This window comes from Manacus vitellinus, unplaced genomic scaffold (genome assembly GCF_001715985.3).
Source record: "Manacus vitellinus isolate BGI_N305 unplaced genomic scaffold, ASM171598v3 scaffold_95_pilon, whole genome shotgun sequence".
Lineage (NCBI taxonomy): Eukaryota > Metazoa > Chordata > Aves > Passeriformes > Pipridae > Manacus > Manacus vitellinus.
The window spans coordinates 628,421-652,988 of NW_021940896.1; the positions used below are offsets into that span (position 1 = coordinate 628,421).

General features: G+C 41.3%; 1 protein-coding gene across 1 annotated transcript in view; it reads right to left on the minus strand.

Moving 5' to 3' along the window:
* LOC103756197 (connector enhancer of kinase suppressor of ras 2) overlaps positions 1 to 23,679 on the minus strand; it is a 168,753-nt gene extending 145,074 nt beyond the window's left edge. Inside the window, exon 1 of the mRNA XM_018086464.3 lies at positions 23,392 to 23,679. Within this exon, the coding sequence (XP_017941953.2) occupies positions 23,392 to 23,458 (67 nt within the window). The 5' untranslated portion in view covers positions 23,459 to 23,679. The remainder of the gene's footprint in view (positions 1 to 23,391) is intronic.
* Positions 23,680 to 24,568: the final 889 nt, after the last annotated feature.

Here is a 24,568-nt window from a genome sequence, read left to right on the forward strand (position 1 = left end):
CAACATAATCATTAAAATATTGGTTTCTTGGAGCCAAGCAATTTTGGTAGTATATTTAAAATAGACATACCTTTTTCAAAAGCCTACTAAACTATAATTAAGAAGATAACAAACACCAAATAAATAAGCAAGTCTTTTTAATTACAATTTGTCCAGTGTCAACATTTACAATATACTGGTTAGATACTATGGGCAGATTTATGGACATTTAATGGTTAATAGATGAGTACCATTCATCAGTCTACTTCAGCCTGGTGCAGAAACACTGTCAGACTCTTGTAATGGGCTTTCTTTCCCTTGGATTTTTTAAATACTGCCTAAAAACTTAAAAATGAACACGATAGAAACCAGTGCTAGGCAAATAAGACAGAGACTACACGCTGTTTTCACATTTCACTTGCTCTGCTTTCCTTTGCTTTCAGATTATTTTGGGAGAAAGAAGCTCAGGAGAAAGGAATTGATCAAATAGAATGGGAAAAGACAGGAAGATCCCATCTCATGTGGAAGAACTGCACTGGAGAGAGGTAAAAACTGCAAATCCTCATGCTAAAATGGTGGGAAACTTAGACAAACCCAAATGTATTTGCCTGAGGATCAGTCAGGTCGTGCTGGCATGTCTATAATTGAATCTGCCTCATTTAAAAGCGAGCAGATAAAAGTTTTGACCTTATCAAATCACAGGAACACGTGTATTAATCTCTGCCAACAAAAATATGTATGGCAATATAGAGAAATAAGGATGCACATATATCTCTCTCTATATATAATATATGTATATATATGTCTGTATGTATGTATCTTTGCAGGAATCCAAGGAACAGTCCTTTTGTGTGCAACTCCAAGGGCATTAATTCACTTTCTGATATGGATGTGACTGTGCAGTTTTCAATAAGGAAGGGCCACAGTATTGGACTGACTGAGGTTCACTGTAAGACTTTTTCCAAAGGCTGAGTAGCTCAGTACTCAACTCTCACTTACATATTTATGTTGTTCCTTCTTTCCAGACAAGTTACCTTTTGAGTGCTATTAAATATTTACATGCTGTCAGGAGTAACAAGATGGAATAGGAACTGACATTATCAAAAATAGTAAAGACACACTTAATCTTTCTTTTCTAGGTTTATGAGGAAAAAAAAGACACCGTCTGCTAAATAATTTTGGTAGTTTTTCCATGGCCAAGAACTTTGCAGAAAGCACTGGAGTTCAGGATAATTGTATCTGCCAAGGAGCAAGACAATTTCACATGTAAATATATATATTGCAACTGAAGAAAGTAAGTCTACTGTCTGAAAACTGACCTCACATAATTTATGCTTCCATTGCTGTATACTTTTAGCCTCATGTTAAACCCACAAAACTTTAACTTCTTTTTTATGTCAATGTGATCTAGTTCATTATTTGAATGCATATCAAAGCAAAAATACTACTTTGTCTGCATTTAGCAGAAGCAAACATTATTTGACTCGGAATAACGAGTTATAGACATAATTTTCATTGTTTTCTCTACCCTATTCCATAAAGATGATTTAACTCAGAGAAGGTCTTCTAACTTCAGCATTATTCAAGGGAGTTGCTGATATATAGCTGTAAATTTAAGAAATTGTTCACTAAAGGATATTGGCCTTATTATCAAGTTACAGCATTGGGGTTTTTTTATGAGATTCAGTATTAAAGTGCTTATAAACAATTACTGAAAAATTGCCATTCAGTATTTTATTTTGCTTTTCTCTTCTTACCTCAAGGTCTCCTTTTACATCGAGCCCCCTGTCTTTTTTGCACATGTTGATCATCATTTATTCCTAACTTTTTAGGATAACTCATTAGGATATGGGAAATAACACTGTTGCAATAGCCTGTAATAATTAAGATCCTACAAATGCTGCCACTTTAAGCTCTGTTAGGTAAAAAGATCTGTTCAAAGGCAATATTGGGGATTTAGGCCCAAAACTAATATAAACATGTAGGTAGTTTTGTTGCTACAAAAGGAAAGGAACAAACTGTTTATTTTGAAAACTCTGTTTTGTCAATGAGAGTTTATTTTACAGGCTGCTTGTCTATATTTCTGGATTTCATAGGTAGAGAAGACAATGGACTTTTAAATTATTAAATAAATAGTTTTCCCATACTTTTGTGACATCTTGATGAAACCAAATTGTTCTTTTGGTTTTACACCTCAGCTTTGCAAAAAGAGTTGGTGCAAATTATCCACATATGCCCATGAATTTGCATTTCATAGCACCCACATTACTCTCTTCATTCACTGCCTCAAAAACCAAGAGGGACATGGTTGAAGCCAACAAGGTGTGAAAGGAAAGAACTGACCCATTTATTTTCAGCAGACTTAATTTTAAAAAGTTAATTTGAGTAACCTGCTAATTGGATAAATCATGTGGATCTGTTGGTAGAGCTGCATGAGAATGGCAGCACAACCTGTGGGACACTTTCCAGGGTTCCAGCCCTGATCAAGGCACTGATTGCATGGCATCACCTCCCTGGGAGAGTGGCTGCTGAGCCACGGGATGTGACAGGGCTGCTGAAAGCAATTTTCCTGTGTAACCCACTGGACTGGACTGAAATCAGCTGTGAAAGCCATCTAAACATGCACTTTATCTGTCAGACTGGAGGATCCCAGTGAAGTTTAGTGGGTATGTCTTCACAGGATTCCTGCAGAGCCTCTCCCAGGGAAATACATCTGGAAAGGCAGCCTGCACACTGCTCTTCCTGAAGAGAAGGCAGAACAGTGAGTCATTGCTGAGCCTGAGACTGCTCAGGATTCATTCACTGCCTCTACCTGGAATGCCAACAAAAGCATCAGCACAGCCTCCCTCAGCTCCCCCTCCTCTCTTCCTCCCTCTGTGGGTTTCCACTCCTCCCTTTGGTATTTTATGTAAATATTACAGTTGGGTGTAAAAGCTCTCTCTTGTGTCAGTGCTTGCCATAATTCCCTGTCTCAGACAAACCAACCAAAAGGGACCACCCCTGTCAGATTCCAAGCTTCCATCACCAATTCGGGTACTCTCGGTGTTCGTGTGGATACTGGAAAGCTTGGGAATGGCCTTCATTAGAAGAGCAAAGCAAAAATCCAGGATCATCTAAATGAGTTAGGATCTGAGTCCAGAAATGGATGTGGAATTCCTGGCATTTCAGTGGCACGTTAGGAGGCACCAACAGGTGGATCATCAGGTTTCCATCGTGTGTCTTTGTCCTCTTCCAGAGGTTATTCATCCTTCCCCCACCACATCTCTGGGTAGAAGCATACACATGCTGTTTTATTACTAGGCTGTCAAAAACCTCCAGGGTAGAAGCCCTACCATTAAAAGTTCAAACCCATACAGAGAATTTTCAGAACTGATGTTCCAGAGATGCAGCTGCTTACCAAAACTGTAGTCACAGAATCACAGAATCACTGAGGTTGGAAAAGACCTCCAAGATCATTGGGTCCTCTTCAGCTGGTGGAAACCAGCAGGTTTTTACAGCTGGAGGCACGTAGATCCCTGAAGGGTTCATGTGGGTTTTAACAGGCTGCCTCTCATTTTAAAGTTGTGATGTTAATCACTGTGCCTGCTGGAAATAAATACATCAAGACCATTTTTAGTGAGTGAGCTTCAGTTCTTCAGTTCATCCCTGGGAGTTTCTGAGTTAGGAAAGCTTGTCCTGGGATCATTCTTAGAACCAGTGGACTGAATTCCGGAAAGTTGTTTCTGTAAATTCTGTCTTGACAGAAGTTCCTGATCTCTGCAGGCCGATGTGGTCAGCTGTTATTATTGCTTTGTTTGATGCAGTTGTCTCTGATTGCCCTCAGTATTAGGTAAATCATTCTTTTCCCAATTCAGAGGCTGAGGACTGAATGCAAAAGTATAAATTTAGGCATAACCTTATGTCTGTTCTTTTCCAGTTGCAAACATGATCCTGTTGAATCCCCCACAGGTACTGCCAAGATCTCGTCCTCATGATGTAATCTTGCTTTTTCTGTCCTTCCCAGCCAACTCTTTCAGTATCTTATTGATTACTGTGCCACTGTTGGAGCCTACCACCTTTCACAGTCATGCATTATGCATCTGCTTCTCTTTTAATATTCTTAATACTTATGCTCTCTTTTTTATTTATTTATTTTTTTTCAAATATAACTGGGTTTACTATCTTATTTATTCTGGAAAAATGCCAGTCATTTCTATCCTCTGTATGGTCTTTTTTTGCCCTTTAAAACATGCAGACACACAGTCTGCAAGGTTTGCTTGCTGTGGTGATCTTGATCTGAACTGATTGTCCTTCATTAAGTACACTGACTCTTGCTTCCAGCTTCAAAGTGAAAGGTGTTCACTTTGTGTGGGATTCAGGCCAGTGGGAACCTGACTTGAAGTTCATGTTTTCTGTGTGAGCAAGACCCTGAACTCCACTAAGTTCCAGGGGACTTGTACATCATAAACCCATTTATATCTTCACTTACCTCCTGATGGAAACACCCTCTAAGTGTCCGGGCTCTTGGAGTAGAAGTGTTTTAAAGAAAACTGTTGGAAAGGCTATGAGATAAAGGCTGGGTTTTGTCATGTATTTCAAATTTATGTTCCAGCCTGACTGTATTTCCCAGTGTCACCGACACTCACGTGCAGACACCGTGAATTCTTTAAGTGTGGTACAATAACAGACCCCTCAGCAGCTGGAGTCTCCTGTTATTAGGAGAGATGATTTGCTGAATATTCCTCTGTATAGAGAGAGGGTTTGAAGAGGCTGTGATTTGCATGGCATGTGCTGATGTGCACTTTGCTGTCATGGGAAATGAGGCTCCTTTGTGTGTGGAAGAACACAGCTGAAAGTACCAGCCAAGGCTGCAGTGGCTGAATGACTCCCACACACACGGCGTGAAAAATCCCCTGACATTTGGAAAGGTCAATCAGCTTCTGTTTGCTTTGGTTTGATTTTAATCAATACCTGGATTTACTTCTACAAAGTTAATGTGTGGCCCAGTCCATTCTGTTGTCACAACCTTCATGAGACGCCCGGGTTCAGGAAACAACTTATTATTTGCTTTGTTTTAAAAACAGCTGTGACATTGGAAGGCATTCTCTTCATGCACCTCTTTCTCAAAGATCTTCTCTGCCCTCAGAGCTTAGTTTGGGTTTCAGTATATTTTTAGAGAGCAAGCACAACACTTTCTGCCCACACAAATTTAAAATGAGCTGCTATTAGTTCATGTGCTTTTCCTGATTTGCTTCCTTTATAGTAACTTGATGTCCTCAATGCTGGAATATCATCATTTCAGGCAAACTGAGCCTCCTCCCACACACAGAAGTTCCAATAACCATAATGCAAATACTCCTATGAAAATATTTGAGACTGGTTATGAAGTAAAGGAAGAAATGCTCCTTCTTTATGGGTGCAATCACATCAGAAGTTTTCAGCACTTGGTATATTCTGTGGTCATTTTGTCCATCCAGGGATCTTTCAGGCAACACTTCGGGGAGCTAAAAACATTTTATTTAATCTGTTTTCCATTTTATTCAATTTAATTCTTTTGATTCTTGTGATTTCAAAGTCATTCACACAAATATGAAAATCAAAGGCAAGTGGATGAGACAAATGCATTTTATTCTCCTACAGAACAAGGCACCTATGGGGATAAACTAAATGTGACCCTGAGAGCTGTCAAGACAAATTAACTGGTCAAAACCCATCTGAACAAACTCAAATTTAAACTGGGTAAAACTAAAAAGAGAGGTCTCTCAGCTGTCATACTTAACATTTAGACCTACAGTGTTTAAGGAGTCAGATGTACCTTCCATTTTTTTCCTAAAGGACAAACTTATTTAAAAAATAAACATTAATATCTGAAGCATTACTGAATTCTTGCCAGCAGCCAAAAAGAACTTAAAAAGTCAGGGGAAAAAAAAGGCCTTTTTTTGAGATGGAAATTAATTCAGTAAAAATTATCATAACTGCCAAAGTGGTAACGTGATGATTGGGAATTTAAGTTGTAAGCAAAACCAATCTTAATTTTTCAGGCAGATGAGCCAAATGTTACAGGAGAGTATTAAATCAGAGGTATTTCTTTGGAGCAAAGTCCTTTTGGTGAGAAAGGTAATTTCTGATGCAAAGAGATACAGCCCATATCCTGAAAATTGACTAAATCATACTTGTGAAATTAAATGTGAATGGTAAACGTTCCTAATTGAGCCCAATTAATTCAAGAAAGCACCACAGTGAAGATGTTGTAGGCACACAGTGAGAGCTGCTGACCACAACAGTGCACCAGATGTATCTGAAGTAAACAATACTGTTTTCCCAGCCAGTGCTTCCCAGAAAAGCATCCAACCAGATTATAACTGTACTGAAGGTTGCCTTTAAATCTGTTGTTTTTTTTTTCTTCTGGAATTGATAAATTATATGCATTTAAGATACAGGAAAAGACTTGTCTCTAAAACCTACAGAGAAAAGTACATTTCATCCTGTTTTTTCTGAGCTGACCTTCCCTGTAGTTGTCATCTATCACGAGGGACAACCACGAGTGTCCGAGGGGACTGCCAGAGAAATCCAACCCCAATATGCCAGTGCCTGTCCTATTTCTGAGCAGTGTCCTCTGCTATTTGAAATCCACTTTTTCCTGATTCTCAGCACAGGTAAGTTATTTTGTACATCAATTGTTTATCCCTGGCTCCCCTCAAGATCCTTCTGTCGTTTCTTCTTCCCTCATAAAAGCCCACTTGCTGCTCGTATCGATCCGTGCTGGAGCCTCTCCCCAGAGCTTTGTGTTACCACTTTTGTGATGCTCATAACAGCAATGCTCTCCTGCAAAGTGGAGGTCCCATCTATAATTGATGTGTATTTGCCTATCAGAACAACCACGTGTTTTCACAGGGTTCTCGTGCCAGCTTTGCCTTTGAGGCAGTTCTTGGTCCAAGCAAATCAACTTTGACTGGACTTTGGAGTGTTTCTGAAGACCTTCGTGAACTGGGGATGGCAGGAGTTGATTCAGCTTCAGCTACACCCTGAGGAAGCCTGAATTCAGCTGCTGAACTCAGGATGAGCAAGATCAGGCATTTTAGGAAAAGAACATGCACATCAGTCTGTGTTTAGGAGTATTCTGGGATGCTGTTTCCTGTGCTTGAAGCGCTCAGTCTTCTGAGACAAAATGTACTGAGGAACGAGCCCTTGCAACTCTATCTATGTAAAATAAACAAAAAAAAAATGTCTTATGGAATCAGATTTGACACAACTTTATTCCTTCTTCCCCCTCCCACCCCCCCTTTAATTGCTTACTTCCATTTTCTCCTGCTGGAACACTTAAAATGGAGAGGTTGGTTAGAAATTCGAAACTTGAAGTGAAAATTGTGTAACTCAGATGTACGTGTTAGTTTTCCGCATTCTAACTATGCCTTTTAATTTTGTAACAACCATTAGTGGCAGGGCTGACAAATGGTAGAAACCCTAAAAAAGGTGTCAGAATAATTTCTCGCTCCTCTCTTTTCTTTTTCCCTGCTACCTACAAAGAGAAAAGGGAGCCTGTGAGATTACATCAGCCAGGAAAAAATAGAATCAAGAGGGAGAGATGTGATGGAAATTCCTATAAAATCTATTCTCTGATTAGAGGTATCATAAAGTGTATGAAGAAACACAGGGGATTGCCTGGAGTTTTCTTTTGACAAAGAGGCATCAGCACATGGCAGGGCAGACAGCTGGAGTCTGTGAAGTGACAATCTTATCTGGTATATTTATTACAAGGAAAGGGAAAAAATACTATATGCATGTCTCCAAGTTAAAAAGAGATAGGCTGATAGCCTGTTTTGAACTGAGACACAAAACCAGTGCCTTCTCCAGATTCATGAACTAATTAAAATCTATAATGCAGGGAGTACCAAGAGAGAAATGAGCACATTTTACATATTCTGTTAATGTCAAACACTGAGTGTAATTTTTCATCTTAAAGTCTGTGTAGTGAAAGGAAATTAAGCACAGGAGTTTTACTCCATTAGGTTGCTAAAGCAAATTTTCTGAGTGTAGGACTGGGCATGAAGAGAGAGTTTTAAGAGAGGAAATAGGAGAATGGGAAAATTGCCAAGGTTCTTGGTACTATGAAGCAATGCCCTCCTGAAATCATTATGGTTTTGGACATTACCCACGGCTTTAGTTCTGGGAGTTCCACACCTGGAATTAATGCACAAAGAAACCCTAATTTTCATCAGCTCAGAGGAAATATGAAAATACCCTGCTCTCCTTGCCCTGAGAACGGTGTCTCCTGGCTCTGTTTTACCTCCAGAGTCACTGTGTCTCTCCAAAAAGGGCACACAGACCTCACATGGCTCCTCTCCCACACACACGTGGCCCAGGGGTTCCAGCTGCTGCTGAGACCCCAGAGTGGCACCCAGGCAAAGCCCAGGAAAGCCTGTCATTAAATACCTGCTCAGGTTTCAGAGTTCAAGGTTGGAATTTGCCATGAGGTGTCAGATGCTCAGCGTGCAAAGGGGTGCTGGAAGTTCAGCTGAGATGTGCTGTTCTAGTAGAATAATTTTCTGCCTAAAATTCAGTATTTTCTTGCAAAAAAGGAACATCAAAAAGGAAGACTAAAGAGTTTTGACACAGATGACAGTCAGAGCTTTTCCAGGGAGTTCTGTGGCAGAAGATTCTCCATTTTGCTGCAATTCTCCTTGGCTGTGCCTACATTTATTGGCTTAGAGTACACGAAGAAATATTTTTGTTTGTTTTGATGTTTGTTTGGTCTTTTCACAAATGATCAACATTCTAGGCCAACACTTCCTGCAAAGAATATTGCAAAGACCCAGCTATCTCTTTCCAAAAGAGCTGGCTCTTCAAACACGGTGTTCCAGAATTGTCCGTCTGTCTTATTTGATGCCTTCCTCAGCCTGCTGCTCCTCCGTTCTCGATTTGGAGTGGAGTTGTTTTCAGGGATAACATCAAAGCAGGCTGTGCCCGTCCCACTTCGAACACCGCCGGGGTCTGTGTTATGTAAATGGCAGAGAATCTCTGCCCGAGAGAGGCAGCGCCAAAGCAGGGAGTGATTTAAGGAAAAGCACCGCGACCGAAAGGGCTTTGCCGGAGCCCCGTGTCCGGGAATTCCGAGGAGCCCGTTCCTGTCAGCAGCTTCCCAGCTGTACTTTCTCTTCTCCCTCCTTTTCCAAGCCAACTGGAACTCAGGGAACTGCGTGCTCAGGAAAACCTTAAACCGAGTCTGCAATCAGTCTGGCCGCAATCAATGCAGCACAGTTCATCATCTTTATTAACTGAATTAGCTTTTCTTTTTTCTTTTCTTTTTTTTTTTTTTTTTTTTTTTTTTTTTTTTTTTTTTTTTTTGGGTATCTGCATCTGTTTTGAGGCTGGAGCCCATGTGATGTTCAGAAAACTTTGGGAAAACTCCTTTTATACTCTCAAAAGAAAAAATGAGGTGATTTTTTTCTAAGAAGAACATACGGGTAGCACATATTTAAATAACAAAACCATGTCTAATGTATAGTTTACCACGTGGGTTTAGCTTTGAGGACCTGGCTCTTGAAGCAGTGAAAATGTAAACTAACACCACCGAAAGCAAAATTTACTGAAAAAATGGTAAAACTTCTCTTATACAGAGTTTGCTGGAGGAATTTCTGCTCAGCTCAGTGATGGGATTAGAGCCAAGCTCAGCCCACAGGTGTCTGGAGAGACACAGGAACAGACAAATGATCACTGCAAGAGCTCTTTAGGTTCACTGAGCCAGCGCTGGGTTTGGCTCAGCAAGTCAACAAATTTGACATTAATTCTGTTCAGGAAGGTACAAAAGGGCCTTTGCCATTGGGGCACATCAGTTCCACCAAGCACCACGGATTTGTTGAGTTTGTTTGTTCACAGACACAACAATTTATGAAATAACACCGTACTCCTTTCCTTTCTAAACCAGTTTGGATTTGTAGCAGTTTGAGGCATCATATTCCTGAATGTGGGGATATTCTATAATATATTTTTCCAATATATTATAGAATTATAGAATGGTTTGGGTTGGAAGGGACCTCAAAGCCCATCCAGTCCCACCTTAAAACTCATCCAGTCCCACCCTCTGCCACGGGCAGGGACACCTTTCACTATCCCAGGTTGCTCCAAACCCCCTCCCACCTGGCCTTGGACACTTCCAGGGATGGCACATCCTAACTAAAAATTCCATTGTTACTGTAGCAAAGTCAAATTTTCTAACCTGTTGCATCCTTCAAAATAAATGAAATATCAAAACATTCAACACTAGAAAGAGTAGTCTGGGTAGTAAAATATTTTCCTTTAATACAATTTTTTTGGCACCACATGATACAGGAAATTAATGTTTTTATAGAATTTACTGAGTTTTTAATCCAGCAGTGTTTCTTCAACATAAGTAAATACACTGTAGTATTTAAATGCCTTTAAATTCCAAGGGATTTGACACTCCCAAGTGTAATTTCAGCCTCTTAAAAGTAATAAATATTTTATAAAAATACAGAATACATCACAGTAAAAATACTCAGGATGTCTTGCCCGGTGTCTGAGAAGTTTTCTATAATTCTTATCCACTTTTTCTGTAGAAAAATGTTGTTATATCAAAAAAAAAGGACGCCTACCCTCTTACTGTTGATTCATTTTCTCTTATTCACATCTTCTTGTTTTCCTCATCATCCTTCTCAGCCTCATCCTGATGCAAATCAAGGAGCTAATTTGCATGCAACACTTTAATTTCAAGCCTGATAAGATTACATTGTTAAATATTTGCACTGTGTATTTTTACCAGTGGATTCCTTTTCAGCCACATATTTCTGCAACAGCAAATTTCAGCTAAAGTCAATGGGCACATGACTTTATGTAGAATTTCAGTTTTCTTCCTGACTGACCTGCTTAAAATAATTAGCTTTTTTCCTTATGCTGGACTGACAGCTACCTGAGAAACAGCAGGAATTCTCAATGTTAATAATGGCAGGCAGCCCAAGGCCTTTTTTCTTAAATTCTTAGCATAAAGAAGATTGCAGCAAGTCATATTTGTTGAATAAATTGTGAAGATATTTTAGCTTAACGGAATCAGAGATGAAATCAAAATACACACAGAAAGGAATGGAGAGTTAATACGATATTTTCCTGTGGGGAAGTAGTTGGCTTATGATGACCAGATCCATAAGTGATTCCTGGTTAATACTTGGGCACGAGTTAGGATGTGAACTAGCAAAGATATCTGTAAGAGTGGCTTGGATTTAGACAAGGAGAAGGTTCTCCAACATGACCTGAAAGTCTTGGCTGTGAGGGTGGGGAGGCCCTGGCACAGGTTGCCCAGAGAAGCTGTGGCTGCCCCATCCCTGGAAGTGTCCAAGGCCAGGTTGGACGGGGCTTGGAGCAACCTGGGCTAGTGGAAGGTGTCCCTGCCCATGGAGGGGATGGGATGGGATGAGTTTTATTGTCCCTTCCAACCCAAACCATGTTGTGATTCTGTGCTCAGAACATCCACACTCAGGGAACCCACACCAAGTCACCGCAGGGCAACGGGAACCCCCAGCAACACACGTTTAGGAGACAGGACAATTTACCACCCTAAAATCAGTGCAACATAAAACATTTTCCGAAAATGAGTCCTGAAAGCTGTTTGCTACTCTGAGCATGTTTCAAACCAAGCAACCCCAGTAACCTGACAGGCATCACATGTGCTCTGGGAATGCTGTGAGGCACAACAGGCAGGAAGGAGCTCCCACTCAAGAGGGAAGCACATGGAGCCGTCCGGAAGGCCTTGATTCTCTCATCAAAAAGACATTTTTCTTGTATTTTTGTAACAATTATCTAATGATTCCCAACCCATATGCTTGCACCAGATGTCTGAACCTTCGCAGGCCAAATCGTTTTTATTCCTGCAGACGAACCACTTCATATTACTTAATAATAATGCTCAGGATCATTATTATAATTCTCATCACTTCAAATCCAAACACAGCAAATATGATGAATAACATGCCTCGATTTTCCCCCTTGATTAATGGGCTATATGTGTGCACAAAACCACTTCAGCCTTGAAGATGTGATTTCCCCAGTGAAGCCAGATCTTTCCTGGAGCAGTTTCCCTGTGCTGTGGAACAATGACTGGAATTCTAAAATGCAAACAGCCACAATGAAACTTTTTGCTACAGATGCTAATGGTATTAATTACCATCTCTCTGCATTTCACCGTGTCTCTCTGTCATTATTAAGAGTCGTTGCTCTTGAAATACTTATCACCTGTAAAACTCAGAGCCTTTATCTGTGTTGTACTTGAAGTTCTTGTATCTCTTGCAGTCCCTACCAACTCTGCCTGCCACTTTAGCAGTCCAAAAATGCCCTGAACCACGGAACACTGGAGCTTTATGTTTAAATATTGCTATATGGGAGACACCAGAGCCACAAAAAGAGTTAATAGTCCACAAGGTAGATAAGGTTGTCACTAGCCTTTGATAGCAAATATTGCTTTGTCCCAGGTTACCTGATCTGATAAAGAGCAGAACCTCCCAGCAGCAGGATGCTGATAATGATCCTGCCTTTCCCCAGGGCCTCTGATCTCAGCAGCTCTGAACTGCCTTGTAAAAGCTGCACAGGGACAATGTCATCCTGCACTGAAATGCCAGCAAGGACTGAAATGTGATTGTCCATTAGAACAGAAATGAAGCACTCAGTGCAGGGAGAACAGGCAGTGCCATCCACCTGCCCCTGTCTGCAGGAGGGGAGGAGGAACAGGTTTTAACATCGCCTTTCAAAGCCTTTTGACTGCTTTCTATCACCTCAGTCTGTTGGGCTCTGTTTAGATCACGTGAACATGTACCCTGTTTACATTTTACCCTGTCACCAGGGTAAAAATGCAAATGCCACCATGATGACTTGGTTTAATACAGATCTAGAAAAATCTAGAAAAACCACAAATACCATATTTACCTTCCCCTCAGTGTATGCACTCCCAGTCTGATGTTCTGCAAACCGGTGCCAGTGCATCTGTTTATAAACATTGCTTTTTGTGTCATGGAATCACAGAGTCCCAGAATGGTTTGGGTGGGAAGGGACCTTAAAGACCATTCAGTTCCACCCCCTGCCATGGGCAGGGACACCTTCCACTAGCCCAGGTTGCTCCAAGCCCTGTCCAACCTGGCCTTGGACACTTCCAGGGATCCAGAGGCAGTCACAGCTTCTCTGGGCAACCTGTGCCAGGGCCTCACCACCCTCACAGAGAAAAATTCCATTCTAATATCCCATTTAAACCTGCCTTCCTACATCTTATGACCATTCCCCCTTGTCCTCTCGGATGCAATTTAGAAACCTTGTTTATTTTTAACTCTCTGAAGAATTTTGAAGCAGTTCCTGTTTCAAAATGTATTTTCTTAGAGTAAGCTGGCCAATGTTTTAACATATTCACCATATGGTCCTTTTTTTTTTTTCCCTGAGAAATTTGTGGTTTTTCTCTACCCCAAACCCAAAATATGCCAATTCTGTTTTCATTTAAGGAATGCTTAGTCATGGAGCTTCATTACCATGTTTTGGGGCTCGTAGCTGTGGAGTAAAGAAAGCCACTGGTTCCAGAAGAATTAGTGAAGATCTGAGAGACACATATAATTTATTCTGGTATATCTTGAACTGCTATAAAATTATAATAATTATGTTAGCAGGCATGGATGCCTACTAGGGTTAATCAGAGATGCAATTTATTTTCTTCTGCCCTTTCACTGTTGTTGGTTACTTCATTATGAGAACAAGTAGAGACTGTTCCAGGGTGGCACTAACACGGCTTCACAGTTTGCTGTAAGGTTTAATCTTGTCCTTTTATGTGATAGCTTGCCAGTTTGCAAGCAAAAATTGAAATATTGTCTATCATTAACCCCTCAAAAGATGGGATATTAATGAGATTTGAAAGAATAATTTCATGAGACTTTCAGCAATTCAAATCAAGTGTGACATCAGATGGTGAGAGAAAAGCAAAGAGCTCTGGGGTGAATCAAGGCAGTCTGACATCACACAGAAGAGTCAGACAGCTTGGCTTCATTTGGAATTTCTGCCTGGATCTATGACATGGAAGCTGGAGATCCATCAAACACATTAATTGGATATTTAAACACCTTTGAAAAACAAGGCCTTGGATAAAAGCACAGGGGTTATGTGGCATTAACTCGTTCCAAATGCCAGGATTCCTCAAATATCAACATCCTACTATTGAAAAAGTTGTTTAGAAAAGAAAATGGGAATATCCAAAATGTTTCAAGAATAAATGGTGTTATTTTGACACCAGAAAAGAGACCTTACTGATGAAGTAACTACAGAACCACCTTTAGAGACATAAAATGTGTGGAACTTAAGAGTCAAAGAGCAGCCCCCAGAAAACAGGGAACAGAAAAGCTTCTTTCCACATTCTCCATGATATTGATGGCTTTGGGAATGATGCAGAGGTTGAACTAAAACACTTCCATTGAACGATCATTTGAGCAATTTGGCTCCTGGTTAAAGCATCTTCTCATTGCTGAGATGCAAATAATGATTTCTGTGCTGCCACAAAAGTCATTGATAACTTGTCCTGAGAATTGTCAGAGAAACAAGAAACAGCTCACATGATGCCCCAGTGCAGCTTTCTTTCAGCAGGTGATGGTTTCCTTACCACATTTCCTAATGTTTTTCAGTCCACTTATGAAAGTCTTGAGAAAGGTTTGCCTCCATTTTTCTAAGAAAATTACAATTTTTTTAACTTTATCTGTCTTTGTATTTTATTTCCTGTGTGAAAATTTCCTGTCTATTTATTATTATAATTTATCTGTTTTATTACTTAGATAATTATTTGTTGTTCTAAATGGGTTATTCACTAACTCTCTTCATCCTCCAAAATTTATTTCTGGAAGAACAGCATTGCTGAGCTACTGCCCACAGTGGATCCATTTTTTTATATGACATTCAAACTCTATTAGTTCTGAACTTCTCTTACATTACTCTGCCTGTTCCCTCTAACTGCATGACACAAATGCAAATTTCAAGGTGATTTTTCTCTGCTTTAAATGTCTTTTTCCTCTGGAAACCATAAAGTCGTGTTTTGTACAGCTAAGGAAAATTCTCAGTGTGACTTGGCAATGAACAATCCAAATCTCTTGGCAATGGGCAATTAAAACCTCTCCTCAGTGCTCTGTAATTTAGGGCATTTTCATTAGGAGCTCATTTTTGATGCTGAGTGATCAATAACAGATTCCTCCATCTGTCTTTCCTGGATTTAGGAATGTGCCCACTGCAGCACATTGCTGGCTACTGTAAGATGTGTTCCTATCCACTGGAAAAGATTTCATAAATAGATGTTGAACTACCCCCCCACACCCCCAGGGAAGCAACAGTTCCCAGCCTGAAAGAGCAATGAGAAGCACCCTGGATATTCACAGGAGGTTTTCATGGAGAACCAGTGGAACATCAGCATTTGCACCTCAAAGCTCCCAGAAGCTCTGCCTGGCTTCTTGAGGCAGGTGGTTTCCCACCTTCTCCCGGATTTTGGATGCAGTTCAATTCCAAATCATGGAGATCTCTCCAAGGTATGCAAGGCTAGAAATTTTTAATGTTAAATTAATGAATTCCCTCGCAACCTGATGGTTACTCCCCACCTCCTTGTGAAAACAGGCCAGAAAATGCTGCTAGAGGGGAATAGGAATAAACAGGAGAGAGACAAAAAGGGAACAGGGGAAGCTGGAGGAGTCAGACCTTAATTCCAGGGATCATTGGATCACTGACAGTCTGAGCTGTCAGATGACACCACTGCCTGCCTGAACTCAGAGATTTCCATGTAAACTGGAGAGCAGAGGAACCCAATGAATCCTTTCTACAGCTGTAGCAGTTTCAGTACACTCACAGAAAACACAGTTCCTGCCTTAAGAACTCCTGAAACCCGTGGAGTTTTTCTTGGCTTTGTACGATTTTTAGAGTGAAAGAGGTGGACACGTTTGTAGGGAATAAAGCTGAACGTATTTCAGAAAATTACAGGCTGCTACATTTTTATTTTAAACATACCACCTACGTTAGAACTAAAAAGGCACCACAGTCTTTTACAATCATCTTTTCTGGAAAGCAGTTGGCAGAGGATTTGAGTAGGAAAACCCAAACACTGCATTGGCCTTGAATTCTCCTGAGCTTGTTGCTCCAGGGGGTCAACGAGGGCACCTGTTGGAGCTGTTGGAGTGTTAGTTAATCAGAAATAATTTCACTTTGATTCCTCACTAGAGCTCTTCACAAATACAACCTCATAATTTTTTCCTCCCTCTAAATCCTGTAATATAACTCCTGAACCTCCACTTTGCAGCTCCTGCCATCACTACTATGGCATTAGGGAAGAGAAGGTCATGTTTGCTAAAATACCTGAACTACAAAAGTAGCATTTAGAAGATATCTACAAAATTATTCTGGGTGGGGGGGATGAATGTATTTTATTGCCCAGTAATATTTGATGCTCTTGTAGTTTATTAAGTAAAACGCTTCATTTAATATCAACAATGTCACTAATTCCACCAGCAGAACCATAACCTCCATTTCTGTCAGCATGGCAGGACATGTTTGCAGATAAATTCTCTTTTTTAGCTTTTAAACCCTTGTAGGTGTTAAAAGAACTGTGCAAAAGACAAAATGTAGCAAATTTTTGCTTTCCTGACATGTGCAAGGGTTGTAATATTTGCTGTGCCTCTTGCATCCTTTTCTTCACTGCAAACAGGAATGCAGGAATTCAACCCATTGGAATGAGATGTATGGAAATGTCATTAGGGAGGAACATTTCTTTACTCAAGTCCAGTGTCCAGTTAGAAGATTACCTTGAGGACAGTCCCAAGAGTCCTGGAGCTGCCTTCCAAGAGACAGGAGCTGGAACAGAACTTTGCCTGACACTCCACCATCTAGGCAGTGTTTTTCCAGCATGCACTAAAATGGTAGTTGGAATGTATTTTTCTGCAAAGTTTAATGTTTCTCAAACTGCTTTCCTACAGGAATCCTGTAACACTGAGATGTTCTGTTCTTTTTATAGGAAATACATGTTTCACAAACTGGTAAAAGTGTTCCACACAGAGTTCTCAATGGTATGGTACATGGGGTGGTGTCATTCCTGCCAAAGCAAGGAAAAATTTAGAAATTGGGTTTAGCAGGGCAAGAAAGTCTGGGGAGAGACCATGAAAGTCTCCTATTGCTCAGCAGGATCCAGTGCTTTGCAGTGTCTTGACACACAGCACCTCATTAAGGTGGTCTGAAATTGTCATCCACAGGAGCCAGTTTATTCTGAATTTTGCTTCATGATATGAGACATTGTGAAATAATGGAGAGCTGGAGAAGTTTGATCCCCTCTGGTCCACTCTGTCCTCCCTGCAATGGTCAGAACTGGGAGAAAGTTGGGATTTTGCATAATGTGTCTTAACACATGGTAAAGGTTACAAGACACAGCAGTGCATGACAATGGTGTCTGACTGCTGATATTAAGCTGCAAGACAATAAAGCAAATTTCTTTACATAATGACCTGGAAGATTAGTTACGCTTGATAAACGTGACTTGAGAGACTTTCATTCAGCTCAGACTTCTCCCTGTGAGCAGAATTACCTTTCTTAAAAGGTCTGAATATATCTGCTTTATAGATAGGGAAATTTCAGAATATATTCCTAAATAACCTGATAACAAATACAGACCATTAAACTGCTAAATGTTGCTGAAATCTTTTATGGAGATAGTGCTAATCCAGTTGGTTCTTAGAAGATATATAGACCAGTCTTTAATTGGTCCTCAAAAAGATGGTAGTAAAAATGAGGTAACAGTGATAGGGATGCAGAAAGACCTCAGCCAAATAATTCCCATGCAGTATGACAAGTACTGGGGAGGTCTTTGTACAACACCCAGTGTGCAGGCCACGACCCCAGCCATGACTGCACAGCTACTGGGAAGGCACAAATTGGAGTCACAGACTCAGCAAAGGGTTTCCTTGTCCCTCCAGGCTGCCAGTGGTGCACAGGTTGAATTCAAACTGATAACAGCCAAAGCCTTGGGGGCACTGGCTCTTAGTTATCCTGCCAGGCCTCTGAGCTCTGTATGATATTTTAACCTCTCAGGCTGAAAGGAATGGGCTGTTTGTAAAGTGTCAGTAAAAGTAGGACAGGTCTGTGTTTGCTGCTGGGGCTGAAACCCTGATGAACACTCTGAAAGTCTGCTCTCAGGAGGCTGTGCTGTTTGCTCCTCATAAAACACAGCACTAAGATTTTTGAGCTTTAGACATATTGTCCCACAGGTATTCTGGGAGATATAAGCCATGAAATATCCAGGAGGAAGGCAGAGCTGGAATCTCTTCGGGAATGTTTTCACGTGTCAAAGACAAGGGTCATTCCCATGCGAGAAACCATCTCAAAATCTTGCTGAGGTGGTAGAAGCCCTGAGAAGACCTTAGGACACTCTGCTGTGGACAGGCTGGGTACAGAAGCTCTTCCAGAGGGATGTTGGAGCTCTTCTTAATTGTACTCAAAACCGCCTACACAGAATGGCCAAACCTGCCCAGACAGTTCATTCCAACCCTTAAATGTCCTGAACATTAAAAACCTGTTCCCTGAAACCTGATCTTAACCACTGACATTGCAAAGTAGTCAACTCTGAGCTGTGCTCTGCTGACCCTTTTAAAGTGAATAGTTTACAACACTCAACAGTTGTTCCCCAAATTAATTACTAAAAAGTATAAAAGTCCAAAACTTGTAAGAGGAATCGGAGGGGAATTGCAGCCAGTTCTGCTTCAGTGACTTCCTAGTGACAACTGGAAACGTGGTGCCAGTGGAACACAGGAATCCAGGGGGGAGCCACAACAGTAAATTGTTTGTTTCAGTTGTAAAACTGGTGAGAGCAGAAGGAAAACGACGAAACCTTCACTTTAGAACTGCTTGGAAATTCAACGGTAATTCTGAGGGCGCCTGCGTTGGTGGCTCAGGTCTCTTCCAAACCCATTTGTCTTTGGGAAGAGCTGAAAAGATGTTATAAACCCTGCATTTTTCTAAATAAGGTATGACCTCGCTTATCCACTCCAGTTCCAAATTGTATCTTGTGGAATTGTGTTTTTGCATTATGGGATTCTGAGGTCAGCAAGGGGGTCAGGGCAGCCAGGTGTCACCCGGCTCAGCACCCACAGGGCTGCTTTTGCAGCAGATCATAATATTTAGCTGTGTTTCCAGTACATTCTGAGCTTTTACCAATATTATGTCCTGCAAGCAGAGGAGACTCCCTGGCTATGACACATTGCTCCAGAACAGGTAGTGATCTAATGAAAAGCAAAGGAAGACTGAGAGGGCTTTGCCGGAGCCCTGCGTGATGGGAATGTTAACAAGTCCACTCACGTCATCAGCTTCCCTGCTCCCCCTCCCTCCCTTCCTTTCTCTTTTATGAGCCAGCCTGAAATCAGGGAATTACATGCTAAGGAAAACCCTTCAGCTAAACATATAATTATTCTGCACAGGATCAGTGCAGCACAGTTAATCAGTTTACCAACTGAATTAATTTTTATTTTTTCATGTCTGCATCTCCTGTTGGGAGCGGAGAAATTCTAGACATAAAGATGAAAAAATGGCTTGCAGTTGTGAAATGAGTGTCTAAAGCAGAGCATTCATGATGAGAAACCTCCACTGAAGGCTGTTTGGGGCAGACAAACCTGTCAGTCCCCAAGACTTTGAATCCCAGACTCCATGTGGAGTTATTACTTACAGGTACTTAAGAAATAGCTGGTTTCCTATTTTAATTTTCAGCTGTTCAATAAGATTCCATTCTCTGAAAGTCACAGCTGTATTTCACTGCATTGTGTTTCATTTCATTACATTGGGCTGCTCTGAAAAGTGAGTATTTATTTAAACAGAGGTGTCACTTCCCCATAAATGAGTTCACATTTTAAATGACCTACTTGTAAACTGCTTCCCTTAGGAAGCACAGCATCTTCAATACTCTCAGTTGTAAAAGTACAGAGAGTACCTTTTAGACTCTAGCTACAATGGAGACACAATCTAACATGTTTTTATTAATTCAGCAGCACATCAGACCTCCTCTCTGTGCCCCAAGCCCCCAAATTCTGTGCAGGACTCCCAGTGCCTGGTAAAAGAGATGGGCTTTGGTTTTTGAGGGTCACTGAAAACCTGCAAAGTGTCACTGAGTCTCACACTGAGTTCCTGGGCCAAAAAGCAACCAAAGTCTCCAGATAAAACATTCCAAACGTACACATTAAAGTCTAGTTTGTCATTTACTCACATTAATATGTTAAAGTTAAAACTGGCCAAATTAGAAACTACTCTGATCCTCACTGCACTTGCAAGTTCTGTGGTCAATATTTGTTTTCCAACAGGGCCACAATGGAATTTGAGCAAGGCAAAGGTTTTTCTTAAAGTACCTTTTGGGTCCTTAGTACATAACCCTAGGAAAACATGTAAGTTATGTAAGAAATGAATGTGTACCAGGGGAAATGCTTGTTCATTTTCTGAAGTAAAACTTTGGAAAATTTGGGGGAGAAAAGAATAGTGACTGAAAACTACTGTTAAAAATCCCTTCAAAATTAACGTTTTCAGCTCCTTCAAAAATATTCTTTTTGACCACAGTGCCTTCTGCTGTGTAACTGCTAAACTTGACAACGTGTTTTTGTGCAAGGGCAATATCTTTAACACAAAAGCACCCAGAGCTTTAACTTCTAGATCCTCTGTGAGCCTCAGGAATCAATTGCTCAAGACTTGCATGGCCTTTTCAGGTTGTCCACACCATCAGCTGCAGTTCCCTAATTGAATTCCAGTTGAATGCTCTCCCCAGAGAGCAACTGTGGATAAATACAAGATGCCAACTTGTCATAATAATGTTCCTTTAAGCCTACCCATTTTTACTTTTTTGGCAAGTAACATTTCCTTAAGGAAAAGAACAGAAGGGTGTCTCCTCTTGTGGGGGGAGCTCGGGCTCTGATTTCAAACTGTAACCAGGACACATTCTGGGTCCCCAGGTCTCAAACCATTAACATCATTTTTGTGGCTTTCTTCCATCTTCTCTATAATTATTTGATGTTGCTGGTACTCACTGCTAGCTACTTTCAAACGTGTACTTTGCTGGGAGATTTTAGAAGTAAGTTACAGTAGCTTAAATAATTATGCCAAGTACAAGTTTAAAAAGCGCCTTGCTCTCATTTCCCTCTGAAATAGATTATAATTTACAGTCTGTACAGATAAAAAAATATTGAATATGTATTTTAAGCCCCCCAAAAGGCATATTACACTTGCAATATTTTTTATATTGATTATTAACATGTTGCTATCAATAGTAAAGATAATATTGCTCATTCATAAAGTGGTGATTTTTTTTAAAATGTCTTCAATGTATTCTTTATTGCTGTCAAAGAATTGTACCTTTCAGAATAGAAGAAAAAATTACCTTATCACTGAAATTTGGACCTCTCTGACACATGGATTGAGCAGGATGACTGTACCCGATGGAGCTGAGCTACAGAACATGGGGAAATACAGGAAAATGGGCCACAATTGGGCAAATTTTTTGCCATGCAAGGTGTTTACAAGTAGTTTTAAACTAATTCTGGTCCACTGCCATTTGTGTGGGTCGGGTCTTTTCTTTGGCTGCAACTGAACTATGCACTGGAAAAGGCAAATAGTGGGATAAAAAAGGGGCTTGTAATAGTAATGTGGGGAAAATGGACTAAAGGGCAGCTGCCCTGTTTGTGGGTCTGCAGCTCATGTCACCAAGGAAAATATTGATGTTTTAAATACTCCAATGTTCGTTGCATTATCCTTATTTATGCCTAAGCCCAGAGGCAGAGCACTGGCAATCCTGCCTACTCCAGACGTCCCTATGGATGTGAGATGCAGTCTGGTAGAGAAATCCTACTGTCAGGCACCTCCAGACACTTCAAACCTTGTGTTTGTGTGACCTTCTTGCTTCCCATGGCATGCACTGCACATCATGGATTAGTGTTGCCCAGGATGTAACCAGTTGGCAATAAAAAGGATAAAAAAGTAGCAGGAAGTATTTTTAAACGTAGCAACAAGTATTCTACACACTTTGACATTTAATTTACATTACAATTCAAGTAATGAGTTAAAAAGCAGAAGGATCTGTCAACTTTTTAACTCTTTTATGTGCTGAAAATAAAGGTGTGGATCAGAAAGCTCTCCTCTGTGCATACATTAGGATCTGCTATCAGGTAATGACCCCGGAGCCTGGGAATCAATCCTGCATCTAAAGGTTTCAGGATCCATCCCAATGACCTGCTTAAGCCCTCCCAATTACCCTGAGTTCCCAAACACCTGAGAAACAAAGTACATACATTCCCCTCGATCCCATTTGCTTCCCAATACTCTGTGCCTGTAAAAAAATAATTAGCTCATACTGGTAACGTGTCTGATGAGCACCCAAACAGCCCAATTTCAGGGAAGTATGGGAATGTAGCTCAGCAAAATGAGATCAGAACCCTTCCCTTATTCATGACAGCACTCTGAAAGCTTTAAGGACATTACAGTGGGCATCCAATTCAGCCCCCCGATAAGTTAGTAATCACATTACAGAAATCATTTGCACGGGTAACACGCCCCCCAAATTTGCACCTCTTGTCCTTATGTAACAGAGATCCCCCGTGGCAGGAATTGTCTCCAAGACAGACAGCTCATCAGAAGCTCTGTAAGACAACACTAATGCATCCCACCGTGGGAATACATCCCCCCCCACGCCGGAGAAATTCAAACCACTCATCATCAGGAGCAATCCCCCCTTCCCCCTCCCATCCATCCCGGTGTGTTTGCAGCACAGCCGAGCATTGTCAGGCACAACATGTCAGAGCTGACGGCTGTGTTGGGAAACTGCGAATGTGCAGGGAAATCATCCTTCCTGCCAACTTATCCCGACGAGTTTCCCCGAGCTCAGCCCTGCTCTGCCCACGGTGCCCGCGGCACAGGGGCACACGGGAGCCTTGGGTACCCGGCTGGGAAGGCTGGACACATCAGGACGTGTCACTAAAGGAGCAGGACCCCTCGGTCCAGCCACGGGCACCTCACGCTCCTTGTGGTACCCGAAACTACAGCCGAGTGCTGCACAGCCACTGCATCAGATCACCTGATATGAGCAAACCAGACCTAATCAGGGCAAATTTAAAGCAGCCAAACATCACGACGTTCCTCTGTGAGAGGCAGTGATGGAGCCCTGAGACACAAACACTTTCTGTCTGCATTCCCCAACAAACGCATCTGATCCCACTCCGCTCTCGGCAGCGATTCCAACAACGTGCTGCACAGCTTAACCAGCCTTGCTCAGCCTGTCTGTAACAACTACTGAGCAAGGCAGCACACGGATTATCACAACTGAATAAACTCTTCCCAAAACAAAGAATGCCAGAGCAGATATGGAAATTGCAAGGATCCAAAGTAGAGACAATACACGGTAATAAATGATCCTACCTTTCATCCAATCCACTACTTGCTTGGGCGTCCACTTGCTAATAGGTTCCATAACGAGAGCCATCATCAGATCACTTTATCATTCACACCAAAATCAGGGAAAAAAGGAGAGGAAAAACGTATCAGAGCATGGCTGGGCTAAGAGGGCTGTCGGATTTTACAGTGCAGTTCAAAGAGAAGATGATGCTTTGTCCCTCCAGGTTTCTCCTGCACTGATTCAGTAATGTATAAAATTACACCGCTTGATCAGCTCTGGCACCTCCCCCACTGCACACAGCCTGCAACACCCGGAGCTGCGAGCCAGGAAATGGTGCAGTACGAATGGACTCACTTACCAAAGCTCTACCCACTGATCCACTTATTGCTCTGGCACAAATATATCAGCATATTACACCGAGCGCGAGCCACGCTGGAGCCACTCCAGACACCGAGTTTTAAGGAGCTTTATTCCAACGAGCTCTGGGATCTTCATCAGGGAAAATGTCACTACTGTAACTTGATAGCAGATTGTCTTGGCTTCATTGTGGATATGCTGACTGTCACTCAGCTCAAAGTGAAGACAGAAACATCAGAATATCGCTTGGCATCTGGCAAAATGCTGAGTAGCTCCATCCTCACAATGCGAAATGTTGCTGGAGTCTTGCACTATATAATCAGGCAATTCAGAATGTCAAACACAGTATGAAAAGTCTTACCCAAGAAAAAAACTCTTTTTTTCTGGCCACATTCAGAGCCAGGATATTTCCTCCTATGAGCTGCTCATTGTGTAGTGAAAGAATGACAGCACTGAGGAGTCAATTTGTACTCCTACAGCACTTTAGATAGACAAGTAGAGCATGTATTTTGACTCTTAGCACTGGGACCACTAGCCAATCTCTCCCTTTTGTTATGAAGGAAGAAATGTTTTAAATATTCCTAATCCTGAAGTTTAGTACCTTTCTGACAGATGAAGGTGAAACCTTTTACTGAGATGTGCCAAGCAGCGTTTTTTCGGCCCCATTTGTGACTCTCTGCACCTCCTGCAGCACAAGTTTTGCATCCTGTGGTTCAGGAGGTGCATTCTGACTCTGAACCATTGTCTGAGATCTGCAGCCCTACCCTTTTATGTCAGGGGAGAAAACTCGGATTCCAGAAAAAAAAGGTAGAACAAAGCAGTTCCACCTTTCTCTTCAGTGAT